The sequence below is a fragment of the Sus scrofa genome, chromosome 1 (genome assembly GCF_054392235.1).
Source record: "Sus scrofa isolate SSC_HxYL_T2T_F1_AM1 chromosome 1, Sscrofa_HxYL_maternal_Yorkshire_Landrace_v2.0, whole genome shotgun sequence".
Taxonomy (NCBI): domain Eukaryota; kingdom Metazoa; phylum Chordata; class Mammalia; order Artiodactyla; family Suidae; genus Sus; species Sus scrofa.
The window spans coordinates 139,298,541-139,317,624 of record NC_139383.1 but is presented as its reverse complement, the minus strand read 5'-3'; the positions used below and the strand labels follow the sequence as shown (position 1 = coordinate 139,317,624).

Genomic DNA, 19,084 nt, shown 5'->3' with positions numbered 1-19,084 from the left:
TGAGGATGCAGGTTCAATCGCAGGCCTGACTCAGTGGGTTAAAGGATCCAGCATTGCTGTGACCTGTGGTATAGGCTGCAGGCAGGGCTGATCAGGTGTTGCTGTGGCTGTGGTATAGGCCAGCAGTTGCAGCTCCAGTTCCACCCCTAGGTTAGGAATTCCATATGCCATAGGTACAGCCCTAAAAAGAAGAAAAGAGAAAAAAAGCTATTAAAGGTATACTTCTATTAGGAAGAAGATGGGGAGATGAAAGTGGTACAAATGAACTTAATCTTAGTACATGATAGGCACTAAAAATAGTTACTGAAAATACAAGGAGTCCCGTTGTGGCACAATGGGTTAATGATCTGGCATTGCCACAGCTAGGACATAGGTCACAGCTGCAGCTCAGATTTGGTCCCTGGTCTTAGAACTTCCATATGCCTCAGGTGTGGCCACAAAAGAAAGAAAGAAAATACAAATGAGGAGTTCCCTGGTGGCTCAGTGGGTTATGGATCTGGCATTGTTACTGCAGTGGCTTTGGTCTCTGATATGGCAGAAGTTGGATCCCTGGCCTGGAAACTTGCACAAAAATTTTGACCAAAAAAAAGAATGACTATCCCATCAGCAAATCATTAGTATATATAAATGGCCACTTAAAATTAAACCCTAGAAATGGGACAGGTAGGGCAGAGAATCAATCACTTCATTATAATCGCTTAAGTAATTATATTAACCATAAGTATATATTAGTTTACTTTTAAAAATTAGGATTAACAAGAAAAAAATGGAATTTATGTTTAAAAAGCTGCAAAAACACCAAAAACAAATCAAGCCTCTTTTTTATTGTCTCTAGTGCCTTCCTCACACTCAGTGATATAATTTATGTATTTTTTCCTAGTGCTTTTATAGTTCCCTATTTTACATCTAAACGTTTACTCTATTCAGATTTCATTTTTAGTGTGATAGAATAACCACCCTCTCACCAAAAATATGAAAAATATAGGTTAGTTTTCTTGGCATCATGTGTTGAATAATAAATCCAACCATTCCTACCAATGTGAAGTGCACCCATTGTCATATGATGATGTCTTCTATCAGCAGGTCTGTTTGGCACAGGTACCAGAATGTCCCGCAGCTCTTTGCTTTTCGTTTGTGGTATTGCAGGTGCCCTTCTTACCTTACTCCCTTAGGCTGACCCAAGTTATTTGGGGCTTTCTAAGCCTCTGTTTCCCTATCTGTGAATTGCAGATAATATTAATACCTGTCTCACTGGCTTTGAGGAATAAATGAGGTAATCGATGCGAATACTTAGCTGGGTAAGTTTTGACACTAGCTGTAATTGTTAATAGTTACAGCGTATTGCCTAATACACAGTGTATATTCAATACACTAATGCACTTTCGATAATTTGCTTATTTATTCAAACTAAGATACTTTTGAATGCTTTGCTAACCTTGTTTCTTCGTTGGTTAAGGATCCAGTATTGTCACTACGGTGGCCTGGGTCAGTGCCGTAGTGCAGGTTTAATCTCTGACTGGGGAACTTCCACATGCCACAGGCTCAGCCAATGAAAAGTTACCCCTTGCATATGTAATATATTTTTTATTCAGTTTAATTCTGATTCATCCTGAGCATTATAATTCCATACATACAACATGGCCCATTAATGTCTCTCTTTTTCAGGATGAAGTTCAAACTTCTGCATCCTCTTGTGATGAGACAGAGGTACAAATGAGCAGCCAGGAACAAGCTAAGAGGGAGCCAGTTTGCCATGTGACCAAAATGAGGAGAAGGCACAGGACATTCCACAGGAGCCCTGACCCCCAGGTGGATGGAAGTGTGCAAAATGAAAATGAGCCTCTGCCTGTGCTGGAATACTATTAGGAAGCTTTCTCTTAATCCCTTATGATACCAGGTGGTGCTAAACACTGCTGTGAGCTCCAAAGATCCGTAACTCTCAGAGCCACCAGGGAAATCCTATTAGCAGTTTTTTTAATGAGTTTTTTTTCTTTTCAGGGCCGCACCTGCGGCTTATGGAAGTTCCCAGGATAGGGGTCGAATTGGAGCTGCAGATGGACCCTATGCCACAGCAACAGCAGATCTGAGCTATGTCTGCGACCTATACCACAGCTCACGGCAATGCCAGATCCTTAACCCACTGAGCAAGGCCAGGGATTAAACCCACATCCTCATGGATACTTGTTGGGTTCTTAACCTGCTGAACCACAACAGGAACTCTTAATTTTTTTTTTTTTAATTGAGGTGTAATTGACATGTAGCATCATATCGGTTTCAGGTGTACAATGCAAGGACCCAATTATTTGTGCTGATCATTCACAATATATACAATAAGGCTAGTTAATATTCGTCACTTCACATACTTACAATTTTTTTCTTGTGATCAGAACTTTTAGGATAACCCTCCGAGCAACTTTCAAATGTGATTGCTTTTTTATTTGTCATTTAAATCACTTATTTCCTTTTAAAATTTGTGGCAGAATCATTCAGAGATCAAAATATGTGATCCTCCTGAATTCCAGAGTAAAGAAACATATGAAAGCCAGGCTCTCCGAGCTGCTGTAGGCGTTCCTTCTCTATCGAATGAGAGTCAAGAAGATGAGAATGCAGTGCCCTCAGGAAAAAGTGGAATAAATGGTATGTCAAGTAACTTACAAAAAAAAATCCAAAATTGCTAGGGTAACCATGTGCATTAATTTCCTAGGACTGCCATAAAGCAGTGCCACAAATTGGGTGACTTAAAACAACAGAAATGTTTTCTCTCACAGTTCTGGAGGCTGGAGTCTAAGATCAGGGCATCAGTGGGGCCTTTTTCCTCCAAGACTCTGGGGAAAACCCTTCCTGATCTCTCTGTGGTGGCTGTAGACCTTGACTTGCAGCTGCATCACTCTTGTCTCTTCCTCTTCATGTGGCATTCTCCCCGTGTGTCCTTTTCTTTCCATTGTTATCTTTTTTTTTCTTTTTGGGGATGAGGGGTGCACGCCTGTGGCATGTAGAAGTTTCCATGTCAGCGATCAAACTGCACCAAGCAGTGACCCACGCCACCATCAGTGACAATGCCAGATCTGTAATTGCTAGGCCACCAGGAAACTCCTTTGTGTTTCTTACTACACAAGGACTTTCTCTTAGAAATGTACAGAGTGCAGAAATTTCACTGATAGAGCATTGTATTCCACATTACAACTAAACCCTAAGAAACTATCCACTTGTCAAAGTTTGGTATAGTATTAAAGAAAAATATCCAAAGAAATAGCAACAACAACAACAACAACAAAAAGACAAAAAGACAAAAAAAAAAAAAAAAAATCCACAATTATCTGACAAGAAGTATTGTTAAAATACTCTTCCCTTTCAACCACATAGCTGTATGTTGCATAATTTTTTCCATGTATAATTCAACCCAAACAATATATTGCAACATAATGTGTGCAGAAGCAGAATCCAGATTTTTTTGGTATGTCTTTATTTATTTATTTATTTTTTTGTCTTTTGTCTTTTTGTTGTTGTTGTTGTTGTTGCTATTTCTTGGGCCGCTCCCGCGGCATATGGAGGTTCCCAGGCTAGGGGTTGAATCGGAGCTGCAGCCACCGGCCTACGCCAGAGCCACAGCAAGGCGGGATCCGAGCCACGTCTGCAACCTACACCACAGCTCACGGCAATGCCGGATCGTTAACCCACTGAGCAAGGGCAGGGACCGAACCCGCAACCTCATGGTTCCTAGTCGGATTTGTCAACCACTGCTCCACGACGGGAACTCCTGGTATGTCTATTTAGAACTGCACCAGTGGCATATGGAAATTCCCAGGCTAGGAGTCGAACTGGAGCTATAGCTGCTGGCCTGCAGCTAAGATGCAGGATCCAAGCTGAGTCTGTGACCTACACCACAACTCATAGCAACACCAGATCCTTAACCACTGAGCAAGGCCAGGGATCAAACCCACATCCTCATGGATTCTAGTCAGATTCATTTCCGCCGCACCACGATGGGAACTCCAAGAAATTGTATTTAAAAAAAAAAAAAAAAAAAAAACTATTTTTGATTTAGAAATTTTAGCCATTTTTCATAAATTATTTATGTTGATGTGTAATTGGTATATTTTTAGCAAATCAAATATTTTAAATGCCTTAATTTTAATATTTAGTATGGCTCATATTGATATAACAGACATGAGCAAAAATTCTTTGGAATCCTCAGTAAGTTTTGAGAGCATAAATGTTTCTTGCGACTAGAAAGTGAAATTGCTAAATAAGCTGTAGACAGGCCTTACTAAGATTTTATCACTTATCCCATAGTGTCCCTTAGAGCACAGGCAACCTTCAGCCCATGCTTTGCATTTCATTGCCATATATCTTTTTTTTTTGGCCACCCCATGGCATATGGAAGCTTCCGGGCTAGAGATTAGATCCAAGCTGCAGCTGCAACCTGTGCCACAGCTGCGGCAATGCCAGATCTTTAATCCACTGTGCCATGTGTGGGATTGAACCTGCATCCTGGCGCTGCAGAGACACTGCCAGTGCCACAGTGGAAACACCATCATTGCCATGTCTCTTTAAGCTACTTTAATCTGGAACAGTTCCTCAGTCTTCCTTTGTCTCCCAGCATGTTGACTTTTTTTTAATACAGGCCTGTTTGGGAAATCTGCTGACTTGGTTTGTCTAATATTGTTGACAGTTAGATTCAGATCATGCACGACTGGCAAGAATCCCACAAAGTGGGTCTGTGTCCTTAGTCACCACCCCAAAGGGCTCGGATGTCGATTTGTCCCATGATTTGTCATGTAATGTCCATCACCTGGTTATGGTGGTGTCTGCTTGCTTATTCCTTTTTGCTACAGTTATTGTATTTCCATTTGTAATAAGTTATCTTGTGAGGAGTAGCTCTGACAACTTAAATAACCCTGTTTTCTCAGAGTTCCCCGGTGGCTCAGCAGCTTAAGGATCTGGTTTGTCACGCTGTGGCACACATTCATTCCCTGGCCCAGGAACTTCTATATGCCGAGGCACAGCCAAAAGGAAGAAATAGGTGTATCCTGTTTCTCATGGCAAAGGTTCATGCAAAAGCTTCTGCAGCCCCTTCTGCTCTATCCAGTCATTCTTTTGCTCTCTTTTATGGATACAATAGGAAATCTTAAGAATGAGTGACTTTAATAAGAGTTCCTGCCGTGCCGCAGCAGAAACGAATCTGACTAGGAACCATGAGGTTGCGGGTTTGATCCCTGGCCTTGCTCAGTGGGTTAAGGATCCGGCATTGCCATGAGCTGTGATGTAGGTCACTGGTGCAGCTCAGATCTGACATGGCTGTGGCTGTGGTATAGGCTGGAGGCTACAGCTCCAATTCAGCCCCTAGCCTGGGAACCTCCATATGCCACAGGTGCGGCCCTAAAAGGACAAAAGACAAAATAAAAAAGAATAAGTGACTTTATAAGTAGCATTTCTTGAAAACCTACTTACCTATATTTTAGTAGATTGCCTCAAGTCAAAAAGATATCAGAATGTGAAAGATAAGTGGGGGGAAAAAGCAACCCTTCTATATATATCATGATTTCAACTGGATTTAAAAAACAAAAACAAGTACAGAAGCAAAGAACCTAAGAAAATATGGCAAAATTATAATAGTGTTTCTTAGATTAGTAGGATTATGTGATTTCTATTGTTCTAGTTAAAGCAACTAGACATGTTCACATCAAAAGTTCTGGAATAGGAGTTCCCGTCGTGGCGCAGTGGTTAACGAATCCGACTAGGAACCATGAGGTTGCGGGTTCGGTCCCTGCCCTTGCTCAGTGGGTTAACGATCCGGCGTTGCCGTGAGCTGTGGTGTAGGTTGCAGACGCGGCTCGGATCCCGTGTTGCTCTGGTGTAGGCCGGTGGCTACAGCTCCGATTCAACTCCTAGCCCGGGAACCTCCATATGCCGCGGGAGCGGCCCAAGAAATAGCAACAACAACAACAACAACAACAAAAGACAAAAAAAAAAAAAAAGTTCTGGAATAGTGTTTTTAAGTTTCTGGTGTATTTTGAAGACTTCTATACAGGAAATGTAAAATTTCTGTTTTGTTGAAATATGAGCTAAAATCGTGGTGATGCCAGAACTAATTCTTTGTGCTATTTCTCCCAGTACCTTGCCAGAGAGCGTTCACATGAAAATGTTCCATGTTAACTAATAAGCGTTTCTAAATGGGAATGATTTTTTGGAAATCTTTCATTAGTTCTGTATCTCTGGATTTAGGTGCTGAAGTTTCAAAGGTACCTTCAGAAAAAAAGAAGTCTGTCTATACAGATGAGTTTCCCAAACCTGGAAAAAATAAAAAAACTGCAAGCACTACTCCAAGTAAGTTTTGCACACGAAGGAATGAATAATGGTTGGCCCCCTTGGGCAGATGTTGCAGAGGCAGTGCCCTCCCTCAGCTGCTAGATCTGTGGCTTGTGGCCTCATTCCCTCACTGTCTCCATATGAGACCTTGGGCAACTTACTTTTCTCAATAACCCACTTCCTCAGTTTAAAGTGGGAATAATTAAACCGCCTATTTCATCATGTTATACATGGGTTAATTATGATAGTTTTCCACTTCTGATGTGTAGCAAATATTCAATAAATATCTGAGAATTAATGTGTATAAAATATTTAGCAATGTCCATCTTGTAATAAATTTTTTTTTTAAGTAGTAAGTCTAGGAATTCCTGTCATGGCGCAATAGAAATGTCTCCAACTAGGAACCATGAGGTTGGGGTTTGAGTCCTGACCTTGCTCAGTGGGTTAGGTACCCAGCGTTGCCATGAGCTGTGGTGTAGGATCTGGCATTGCTGTGGCTGTGGCTTAGGCTGGCAACTACAGCTCCAATTGGACCCCTTTTAGGGCCACAAGTGCTGCCCTAAAAAAGCAAAAAAAAAAAAAAAGTAGTAAGTCTAAGGGACTCCATTTCTGGGCATGTAATTCTCTATCTCTAGTGCCTGGCACATGAAATTTTCACTGAGTGATGTATGTGTATAGAACTTAAAATGTTGCTCAGCATATATTAGAAATTCTAATACTTAATTATAACTAATTAGAACAGCACAGAGCACCCTGGCCTATCTTATAGCCCTTGAGCTAAGAATGGTTATTACACTTTGTTTTTTGTTTTAGTTTTTACAGTTTTAAAGGTTTGTATAAAGGAAGAGTCTGGGAGTTCACATCTTGGCTCAGTGGTAACGGACCCGACTAGTATCCATAAGGATGTGGGTTTGATCCCTGGCCTTGCTCAGTGGATTAAGGATCCAGCATTGCCGTGAGCTGTGGTGTAGATCGCAGATGCAGTTTGGATCCTATGTTGCTCTGTGGCTGTGGTGTAGGCTGGCCACTACAGCTCTGATTTGACCCCAGCCTGGGAACCTCCATGTGCCTCAGGTGCCGCCCTTAAAAGACCGAAAAAAAAAAAAAAGGAAGAATCTGAGACAGATCCCGTACTGTATGTGGCCATCAAGCCTAAGATGTTTATTGTCTGCCCCTTTACAGAAAAAGGTTGCCAGTCCTTGGCAAAGAGCTTTTCTAAATAAGCATTATAAAATGTCAAATTTATGACTAGGTAAAGGCCATTCATTAATTGATGAGGAGAAAAGATAAATCTGTTTATCTTTTCTTATCCTGTGGACCAAACCAAGATGTCAGTTAGCAGTGAAATGAACAATGGAGAAATGGTTAATGTTTAATAATTTAGAATATGACTATGCTTTGCCCCCTGCATTTCCAAAAACTAAATGTTTTGAAATTAAAATTTTAGCAAAAATGATGTTGAAGTTGAATGTCAGGAAGCCGAGACAAGAACAGCGTTAACAGAAAAACACAGGGGAGGTGAATACATGGATTTCGTGTTGTTAATTTTCATATTTGGGGGAATATTCCAGACTTTAAGAAGCTTCATGAGGCTCATTTTAAGGAAATGGAGTCCATTGATCAATATATTGAGAGAAAAAAGAAACATTTTGAAGAACGCAATTCATTTAATGAACTGAAGGTATGTTGATAAAATTATGATCGTGTGTGTGTGTGTGTGTACGTGCGCGGTGGAGTGGCTTGATGTGGGATCTTGGGTCCCAGACAAGGGATTGAGCCTGGGCTACAGTGGTGAAAGCATCGAATCCTAACCACTAAACCATCAAGAGACTCTCAAAATTATGGCACTAAACTATTTTGTATACACAGTAAACTATGTATACACCATGGTTAATACAACCAGCTTTCTATTACTCTACCAGTGGAATGGATTTGTTCAAGTTTGTATCTTTATTATTTTAAATTGGGTTTTGAGAATTTTCAAAATCCTCCAGATAAAGGAGTGAATCCTTACTATAAAAGAATTCTATAAAAATTCTTCAAATTTTTCAAATAAAACCACACGAGTAAATAGTAAAAGGAAAAAAAAAAAATTCCAAAAGTAAACAGTAAAAGAAAAAAGATTAAGTTGTTCTGTTTTCCACATTCAGACATTGTGCCTGTCAACTTTTGTTGGCGAAGAGTTGATTTATGGCTGAATCTATCTTCTTTCCCCATTTCCTAACTAAAGGAAAAAAGCGATTAACAATGGCTAACTTGAAGTCTTATCTTAAATGAGCTCCCTGAGTGTGGTCCTTCAGGCCAAGTCCTGCTGGATTCAAAGTGCCTTTGAGTAAGAAAAGGTGAAGTCAACCCCAAGGCTGAGTTAGCAGAATAGTGTGTTGATAACATCCTAAGAAGTTGCTATTACTGTCTTACATGGTATCTGGTGTTACATAGATGGGATATCTCATAGATGGCTGGGAAACATTTTTGAATTTATTAATATATAATAACCTGCTTTTTTTTTTTTTTTTTTTTGGTAAGGAATTTGAGGCGGTTTGTGGTATTACACATAACACAAAACAGTATTAGGCTGATTTTAAAGGGGCAGAAAATGTAGTACAATGTCTGTTATATCAGTCACTCCTTTGAGTCTTGAGCTCTCTGATACCAGTGCCAATGGGGAAATGCACTGGTAATAAGTTCTAAATAATTTAAACAAACAAAAAATACAGTTCTTAGTGAGAAGCTTAATCTTGGGTGATGAATGTTTATTTGAACAGTATTTATAAAACCACTTGTTACCACAGTTGAAGACACTGTTTATTAATCTTTTAGCAAACAGCAGCATACCCAGGTCATGGCATTAAAGATCTCCATTCCTTCATACTGACTTAACAATCTGGATTGGACAATCCAGAGAAGAGATACTCATTATGTTTATAAAACAGACTTTTAAGGCATTCCCGTTGTTGCTTAGCAGGTTAACCCAGCTAGTATCCATGAGGATGCAGGTTCAAGCTCTGGCCCCGCTCAGTGGGTTAAGGATCCAGCATTGCTGCAAGCTGCAGCACAGGTCACAGATGCAGCTCGGATCTGATGTTGCTGTGGTGTAGGTTGGCAGCTGCAGCTCTGATTCAACACCTAGATCAGGTACTTCCCGTATGCTGCAGGGGTGGCCCTAAAAAGAAAGAAAGAAAAAAAAAAGTCTCTTAAATATTAGCAAGGACTAAGTATCAAAACATTCATAGCTGAATACTAACACAGAAGGCTAGGAGGACTTAGAAGAGGAGGAGGAGAGTTCCCTGGTGGCCTAGCGGGTTAAGGAGGTTAAGGATCTGGTGTGGTCACTGCTGTGGCTTGGGTTCGATTCCTGGCCCAAGAACTTCCTCATGCCGAGAGCTAAAAATAAAACTAAAAAGGGAGGGGACATGCTGATGCTTTACAAAAAGTGAACAGTTAGCTTCTTTTTCTGCATATACATGAGCTAGCTGTAAATATGCCCGGAAGGAGGGCCACTCACTTTCCTTACCATGAAGCTGAGTCTTCTTAAGTATTTACTGCAAGTCAAGCTTTCTATAGTACATAATATGGATAAGTTAATTTTCCAGGTAAAAGTTATGGCAAAACAGCTGCTTCAGCCGTACACTTGTATGTAGCCTTGAAGCTGTGCTGAATACATGAGTAGCTTATCTTGTTCTGGGGGTTTTGGTTTTGTTTTTTAGGGCCACACCCACAGCATATGGAAGTTCCCAGGCTAGGGTCTAATCAGTTATAGCTGCTGGCCTACACCACAGTCACAGCAACATGGGATCCGAGCCTTGTCTGCAACCTACACCACAGTTCACAGCAATGCTGGATCCTTAACCCTGAGCAAGGCCAGGGATCGAAACTGCACCCCCATGGATCCTAGTCAGGTTCGTTGACCACTGAGCCACAAAAGGAACTCCTATCTCAGGTTGTTTAGAAGATAGCCCCACCTGAATGATTCAGTTCTAAGTCCCACCCCACACCCATTGTTTAAGGAATTGGCCAATCAAGATGGGTTATTTGGTATGATCTCTTTGGACATTGATGAATGAAAAACAATTACAGAGATTTCACCATAGCTAATATGAAGTTTTTCTTGACAGTTGACATGTTTGGGGATTAGTTATTCAGGTAGTGATGGATAATAAAAAATGAGCAGATATTCTAGAATCATCCTGGCCATGACCAGTCTCTCCTTTCATGATTAGAGGAGGGAAACCTGTTTGAATTAATTGCCAAATGGCTCTTCTGCTACAGTGATCAGAAACCTTGTGCTCCAAGATGTCTGTTTACTTTGCTAACGGTGGGAATGATCAAGTTTTTTTGTTTTGTTTTGTGGTTTTTTGTGTGTGTGTTTTTTTTTTTTTTTTTTTTTGAGGGCCACACCTGCAGCATATGGAAGTTCCCAGGCTATGGGTCAAACTGGAGATGCAATTGCCAGCCACAGCCACATCCACACCAGATCCAAGCTGCTTCTGCGACCTACACCACAGCTCACGGCAACGCCAGATCCTTAACCCACTGAGCGAGGTCAGGGATTGAACCCACATCCTCATGGATCCTAGTCAGGTTTGTAACCTGCTGAGCCACAACAGGAGCTCCCTAATTTTATTTTTTATTACACCATAGTTGCTTTACAGTGCTGTGTCAATTCCTGCTGTAAACACATTCTTTTTCTCATACTATCTTCCATCATGTTCTATCCCAAGAAACTAGATATGGTTCCCTGCATTTTACAGTAGGACTCCATTGTTTATCCATTCTAAATGTAATTGTTTGCATCTTTCAACCCAAACTCCCCAACCATCTCAGTGCCTCCCCCTCCCCCCCGAAACCACAAGTCTGTTCTCCAGATCCATGATCTGTTTCTGTTTTGTAGATAGGATCGTTTGTGCCATATTTTATATTCCACATATAAGTGATATATTCTGGTATTTTTCTCTTTCTGACTACTCAGTATGAGAATCTCTAGTTGCATCCATGTTGCTGCAAATGGCATTTTTTTTTTTTTTTTGTCCTTTTTAATGGCTGGGTGATATTCTATTATATGTGTACCACATCTTAATCCATTCATCTGTTGATGGACATTTAGGTTTTTTCCATGTCTTGGCTATTGAGAATAGTGCTATTATGAACATACAGGTGCATGTATCTTTTTGAATTGTAGTACTGTCCAGATACATGCCCAGGAGGGAAGCTGATGGATTATATGGTAGTTCTATATTTATTTTGCTGAGCACCCTCCACACTGTTTTCCACAGTGGTTGTGCCAATTTACATTCCCACCAACAGTGTAGGAGGGTTCCCTTTTCTCCACACTCTCTCCAGCATCTGTTATTTGTTGACTTGTTAATTCTGACTGGTGTGAGGTGGTACCTCATTGTAGTTTTGATTTGCATTTCTCTAATAATTAGTGATGTTGAGCAATTTTTCATGTGCCTACTGGCCAACCATGTGTCCTCTTTGGAAGAATGTCTATTTAGATCTTCTGCTTATTTTTCAATTGAGTTTTTTTGGTTGTTGTTGAGTTGTATGAGCTGTTTGTATATTCTGGAGAGTAGGCCTTTGTCTGTTGTATTGTTTGCAAAGATTTTCTCCCATTCTGTGGATTGTCTTTTTGGTTTTTTTTTTTTAATGGTTTCTTTTGCTGTGTGAAAGCTTTTGGATTTAATTAGGTCCCATTGGTTTGCCTTTGTTGTCATTATTCTAGGAGGTGGATCAAACAAGATGCTGCTGTGATTTATGTCAAAGTGCATTCTGCCTATGTTTTGGGAATGATCAAATTTTTTGATCTTTAGATGGAAACAATCCCAGGTGATTCTGCATTTCTTTGATCATTATCTGTTACATGTTTATGTTACAACTCTTTATAATTGGCAGTTTTTCTGTGAATTGGCTTTTTCTTAATTCTTGCCAATTTATGAGCCACTTGTCTATATTAATGATATATATTATATGTTCCAAATATTTTTCCACAGTTTCACCTTGTGGAAGGTTTTATTGTTTTATTCAACTGTCCACCTTTTCCCTTTTTTTTGTTTTTGTTTTATTTTTAGGGCACAGCGTGGCATATGGAAGTTCCCGGGCTAGGGGTCAAATTGGAGCTGCAGCTGCTGGCCACAGCCACAGCAACGCCAGATCCTTACCCCATTAAGCGGGGCCAGGGATCAAACCCACATCTTCGTTTCCACTGAGTGACAATGGGAACTCCATCAACTTTTCCTTTTAAATCTGAGTTTTTTGTCCTGCCCTGCCTGTCCCAAGATCATAAAGATATGCTCTTATATTTATTTTTGTACTTTTATTATTTTTCTGTATGTTTCATCCTTAACTCACATTTTTATGTATGTATGATTGAGCCGTTTGCTTTTTTAGGATTTTTTTGTTGTTGTTCAAAGAAAGGGAAGAATTGATTAGATACACTGCAAACAAAATAAATTAGTGCTACTAGAGTCAGAGCCTAATAGTCTTCCTGGAAAAGTCATAAAGATTGGTACTCAGTGTGAATACAATCATTGAAACATTATGAGTTGCTTAAACAAAGATGCAGAATTGATGGTTCAACTGGCAGCAAGTGAACTGTGAGGAGACAGTGTGGAAAGTCGGAATTTAAGTGAAGGATAGAAGAAGGCATAAAGATGTGATTAGATGTAACATGATACTTGGTACATCCAAGTGAGTTCTCAGCTTATGGTAAAGATATGTATTGACTAAATATCCTGGTTTTAAATTGGTCTCACAAGATGAGAATCTCTTCTGCTTGTGGGTCAAATTGTGAAGTTCACATAATTCTAATTTATTGTATTTCATAGGATATAATCAGAATGTTATGTCTTGGCTTTACATTGTCACTTTCAATAGTCCTACCTCTGTTTTCAGTTCATGAAGTTAGATTTCTTCCACTTACAGCAGAGCTTAGACTAATGATAGTAAAACATTCAATCACTCTTTGGGCTTTGACACTATCCAAAAAAAGTAATGTGAGTGGAACCCTTCCCTGCCAGTTCCGAGAAAGCATTTCCCTCCCTCCCTCCTTGCTTTACTTGAGGTTTTTAAAAAGAACTTTAGGAGTCCCCTAGTGGTACAGTGGGTTAAGAATCTGGCATTGTTACTTCTGCATTTTGGGAGGCTACTATGGAGTGGGTTTGATCTGTGGCCTGGGAACTTCCACATGCCAAGGGTGTAGCCAGAAAAAAATTAAAATTAAAAACAAATTTTAAAAGAACTTTAAATTATTTGTAGATTCCATGAGCTATTTACATAGTCTGAGTGTGTATTTAGTAAACTGCATATGTTCTTAAAGGAACAATCTTTCCAAGAGAACTGATTTATCCTCCCTTTCTGGCCACAGGGGACTGTTTAGCCACCTGCTTTCTCTAGTTGGAGAATACCTGGCTAGTGGTAGCCAGGAAAGGCTTTCTGGAACACATCATCCAGCACAACCAGAAGTTTCTCTTAAATCAGAGTCCCCCTAGCAACCCAGGTGCAGGGAACTGCCCCACCAGCCAGGCAGGTAGGCCAGAGTGAGGCAGTGGAGAAGGAAGGGTTACAGGGTTCTAAGTGGGGATGGGACGGGATGAATGGGGGCACTCTCCTGCCCTCTGCCTGGGAGACAACACTGTCTAAGGAGCCAAGCTTTAATGCGGTGCATTTCCCTTTTCTTCAGAAGCAGCTCATCACTAAGAGTGTGCTGGCAACTCCAGTTCCTCTGCGAGGAAGACTGTCCGGCGCTGGTAACCCTGGCAGCCAGCGGCGCTCCCAAGGCTGGCCCCACACAGGTCGGAGTGCCTTATGTGGGAAGGGGTCCACCAAGCGTCCCGCTCTCTCGGCAGCCAAAATGAACGTCAGGTAAAGAAGAGCTGCAAAATGTATGCGGGGGTGAGGTCTCAAAGTGAGGTCCTTACTACTTCGGGTACATTTCAGGTGGACTGCATCAAATACATGTTAATGTTGATGAAAAAGGGGAAAGTGGATGGGAACAGAGAGAAAGATGAGCAAATGGTTTTTATAAGTTCTCATCTTTTCTCCCCTGAAATTTGTGTTTAGTTTTCTTGTTTTATTCACCTTCCCTAAGTGCATATTTGATTTGCAAAGAAAGATAGAAAGTAAGATAGATGTGGATATTTTATTAATTTAATGGCTGTCTGCAAAGATGTGTAAAGAGAAATTTTCCCATTGATTGAAGTATAAAGTTAAAGCCAAATTGCTAACAAAAATCTCTCAAGGCAGTGAATGAAAGAATTAAGTCACCTTAAAGTATGAACCTGGTACCCCACTGGACACTGCAGTGGCATAGCTATCTCATGCCCTGCTGATCCATGTTTTTTGTGTGCCTTTCCTGACATCAGTGTGGCCTTCAACTCAGACTGTTTTTTTTTGTTTTTTGTTTTTTGTTTTTTTTGTCTTTTGTCTTTTTTGTTGTTGTTGTTGTTGTTGTTGTTGCTATTTCTTGGGCCGCTCCCGCGGCATATGGAGGTTCCCAGGCCAGGGGTTGAATCGGAGCTGTAGCCACCGGCCTACGCCAGAGCCACAGCAACGTTGGATCCGAGCCGTGTCTGCAACCTACACCACAGCTCACGGCAACGCCGGATCGTTAACCCACTGAGCAAGGGCAGGGACCGAACCCGCAACCTCATGGTTCCTAGTCGGATTCGTTAACCACTGCGCCACGACGGGAACTCCCAGACTGTTGTTTTAATACTAAAATTGGATTCTCTTTTTTAAGGACATTTGTAGCATCTAATAGAACTGGTGTATGGTAACTTTCCCAACACACACAATTATCTGACATAGTTTTTTTCTTTTTTCTTTTTTTTACGGCTGCCCCTGTGGCATATGGAAGTTCCCAGGCTAGGGGTTGAATTGAAGCTGCAGCTGCCAGCCTCCACCACAGCCACAGCAATGCCAGATCTGAGCCACATCTCCAAGGCCAGGGGTTAAACGTCCAGCCTCATGGAAACTAGTTGGGTTCTTAACCTGCTGAGCCACAACAGGAACTCCAATTTGACATAGTTTTTAAAGCTGGAAAATACCTGAGTTTGAACTTCTGTTCATCAGGTGAGCTTGGAATAGAAGTACTTATACTTGGCAGTTCTGATTTTATTTGTTACTAGTTAAGAACACAATGGTCAGGGGCTAGTCGTTGCTTCACATAGGGGGCGGAGCAGCCCGGACTTGGTAGCACCTCTCCTAACACAAAAGTCTTTAGTAACGATTTTGGGTGTTGGTTCAGGATCACTATCATTCTTTAGTTAGAAGTCCAGAAGTTCCCTTCTGTTAACCCCCCACCACCAACCCTATGTATATTTATATCTGCCATTACTGGATTTTCACTGAATTTAAAACACTGTCAACTGAAAGCTTACTATTATTTTATGAACCACTAAGAAAAATCACTGCCAACTAACTCTGACATGCTAGCAATTGTACAACACATTCTAGTTTCAGAGGTGATAAATGTAGAAAAAGTCTGCATCAGAATATCAATGAGAGGGGTTCCCATTGTGGTCAGTGAGTTAAGAACCCAACTAGTAAACACAAGGATGTGGGTTCAATCTCTAGCTTTGCTCTATGGATTAAAGATGTGGCATTGCCTCAAGCTTCAAGTGTAGGTCACAGGTGTAGCTTGGATCCCACGTGGCTGTGGCATGGGCCAGCAACTGCAGCTCCAGTTGATCCCTAGCCTAGTAACTTCCTTGTGCCACAGGTGTGGCCCTAAAAAACAAAACAAAACAAAAGTAATAAAAAAGAAAGGAAGAAAATCAATGAGAAACATTTATAGCAGGTTGCTCTGAGTAGAGAATGGGCTTAGGTACCACTGAAATGAATGCCATTCTTCTTGGAAGATGGAAGAAATGTTCCTATCGCTCATTTGGCATAGCAGTCTTCCACTCCCTCTGACTTGCCCTCACCAGGAAGAGAAAAAAGAGGAGTTTCTTCAAACACCTATTCTTCAAACACCTTGAGGCCAAGTCATCTCCTTCAAGGTCTGCTTTATACTGTCATTGTCCCATACAGTGAGAGCAGAGAATACAAATCCTATTTTCCAATAACAAAAGCTGATAAATGATTTGCTCTAATATCATTGCTTAAGAACATGTCTTTGGGAGTTCCTGTCGTGGCGCAGTGGAAATGAATCCAACTAGTAACCATGAGGTTGCAGGTTCGATCCATGGCCTTGCTCAGTGGGTTAAGGATCTGGCATTGCTGTGAGCTGTGGTGTAGGCCGGCAGCTGTAGCTCTTATCCCCCTAGCTTGGGAACTTCCATATGCCACAAGTGTGGCCCTAAAAAGCAAAAAAACAACAACAACAAAAAAGAGAGAACATGTCTTTTCTGCAAAAGAGGTTCATTTATGCAAATATTTATTGAAGCCCTTTCAGTGCTTGGTGATGGGTAGGGATTTTGTTGAGAAGCTTGACACAAGTTATTTTTTTTGACACAAGTATTCATGTCTTACACTCCACCATCCTATTTAGGTTTTCAGCTGCTACTCAAGATAATGAGCATAAGCGTTCACTGACCAAGACTCCTGCCAGAAAGTCCCCCCATGTGACTACATCTAGGAGCACCCCAAAAGACCAGGCTGTGTTTGGGACACACAAGTTAAAGACCACCGCTGGTAAACAGAAACCCTTCTAATTCATTTTTAAGCCATATAACTTCCTAAAATGATTAACTCTGTTTCCTTAAAGCCTCTCCATATCTACAGAATCTAAAGTAAAGATTTCTCTATAGAACATTTGTCATTTATACTGGTGAAGAAAATGCCAGAAACACAGACCAAAAAACTGATATCTGCCTGAGGACTCCATCCTGTCCAAGACAAATCCTAAGGTGGTGACCCTCCTCAAAGAACATTCAGCCCCTTCCGGGATTAGGGGAGGATCACAGTATTCATCACGGTCTCTGAATGGTTCTGCAAGACTCTGAAACTGACAAGACCAAGAGTTCATGGACTAAATGAACTAATAGATTATATAAGCCAGAATAAGCCATATAGATCATTTTCTACACACAGTCTACTTAATCTTCACCTATGAAGAACCAGGTGGTTTTCGAAAGAACACTGCAAAAGCAGTGTGAAGGTTTAAAACAGTATCACCATCAGGGTTAGGTAGGCCTATGTATTAGCTCTGAGTATATGAGAATTCTTTTCAGCGTCCTGTTGAGTTCCCTTCATGGCTCAGTGGTTAACAAACCCAACTAGGATCCATGAGGACGCAGGTTCCATCCCTGTCCTTGCTCAGTGGGTTAAGGATCCAGCATTGCCATGACCTGTGGTATAGGTTGCAGACTCGGCTCCAATCCTCTGTTGCTGTGGTGTAGGCCAGCAGCTGCAGCTCCAGTTCAACCCCTAGCCTGGGAACTTCCATATGCTGTGAATGTGGCCCTAAAAAGCAAAAAAAAAAGGGGGGGGGTTCCTATTGAATGGCTGTTAAGAGCCTTGATTACACAGGAAGGAAGGACTGCCAGGTTCCCCGAGACTAGAGGATAATTGTTGGTAATTATCAGTGTGACAACTCTGAGGATTCTGTCATGCCTTTAAACACCTAAATTAAAGACTGAATAGTGAGGAGTTTCCTAGTGGCACAGTGGGTTAAGGATCTAGCATTGTCACTATAGTAGCTCAGGTCGCTGCTGTGGCTTGAGTTTGATCCCTGGCCTGGGAACTTACACATGTCTCAGGTGTGGCAAAAAAATTAAAAAAAGACTGAATAGTGAAACTGACAAACTAAATTGCTAGAGAATGCAGAGGTGGGAATAGCAAATTTATATTCTTCTAAATGACTTCTTATTCCCACTAACACTTAATCTTACTTACACCATAGCAAACACACATTCCACATAACATTCTAAATTATCCTATAATAGGGGAAGAAAGAGGCCTGGGCAGAAAGCAGGGCTAAAAAAACCAGAGAGTAGACTTGCCATGTCATTTTACATGGAGCAGGGGACACTGAGCAGCAGCCACCTGTCTAGTAATGGGAAAGGCCTCACAAATGCTCACAATGTTTGCCATATTCTGAGCAACTCGGGTGTGCCCAGTTTGGATGGGATCACTTTTTTACCCAGTTATCAAATATGAACTTTATGTAAATAAAATCAAAGTATTAGTTTTTTTCTTGTGGTTTCTTCCTTTATTCACTCAGTATGTTTCAGGATTCATCTATATTGATAAAGGAGCTACAGTTCATTCATTTTCACTGTGATTTTTTTTTTTTTTTTTGTCTTTTTTGTCTTTTTGTTGTTGTTGTTGCTATTTCTTGTGTCGCTCCTGCGGCATATGGAGGTTCCCAGGCTAGAGGTTGAATCGGAGCTGCAGCCACTGGCCTACGCCAGAGCCACAGCAACGTTGGATCTGAGCCGCGTCTGCAACCTACACCACAGCTCACGGCAACGCCGGATCGTTAACCCACTGAGCAAGGGCAGGGATCGAACCCGCAACCTCATGGTTCCTAGTCGGATTCGTTAACCACTGCGTCACGACGGGAACTCCCATCTTAGCCATTTTACTGCTCATGGATCTGTGGGTATTTCCAACTGTCGTAATTTTATATAGCTATGACCCTTCTAGAACATTCTCCTGTCCACATACAAGAGTTTCTGGAGAGGGGGTTCCTTTTGTAGCTCAGTGGAAATGAACCCAACTAGTATCCAAGAGGGTATGTGTTCGATCCCTGGCCTCAATCAGTGAGTTAAGGATCTGGCATTGCCATGAGCTGTGGTATAGGTCGTGGATATAGCTCTGATCCCACCACATT

At 41.2% G+C, this 19,084-nt stretch overlaps 2 protein-coding genes across 8 annotated transcripts in view; one reads left to right on the top strand and one right to left on the bottom strand.

Annotated features, from left to right (window-relative positions):
• Window positions 1-19,084, top strand: part of NUSAP1 (nucleolar and spindle associated protein 1) — a 72,808-nt gene that overhangs the window by 47,197 nt on the left and 6,527 nt on the right. For 3 of the 7 annotated variants that reach the window (XM_084974451.1, XM_021097458.2, XM_084974436.1), the window contains 6 exons: window positions 1,666-1,809; window positions 2,523-2,637; window positions 6,226-6,327; window positions 7,881-7,990; window positions 13,988-14,169; window positions 16,799-16,941. In XM_084974451.1, coding sequence (XP_084830577.1) covers window positions 1,714-1,809; window positions 2,523-2,637; window positions 6,226-6,327; window positions 7,881-7,990; window positions 13,988-14,169; window positions 16,799-16,941 — 748 coding nt within the window. In that variant the 5' untranslated portion in view covers window positions 1,666-1,713. Of the gene's footprint in view, window positions 1-1,665; window positions 1,898-2,022; window positions 2,638-6,225; window positions 6,328-7,880; window positions 7,991-13,987; window positions 14,170-16,798; window positions 16,942-19,084 lie in introns of all 7 variants that reach the window. The other 4 variants (XM_084974447.1, XM_084974431.1, XM_021097455.2 and 1 more) reach the window with 2 other exon arrangements.
• NDUFAF1 (NADH:ubiquinone oxidoreductase complex assembly factor 1) overlaps window positions 9,093-19,084 on the bottom strand; it is a 40,814-nt gene continuing 30,822 nt past the window's right edge. The window contains exon 6 of the mRNA XM_084974535.1: window positions 9,093-9,472. The gene's annotated coding sequence lies outside the window, so the exon portion shown is untranslated. The remainder of the gene's footprint in view (window positions 9,473-19,084) is intronic.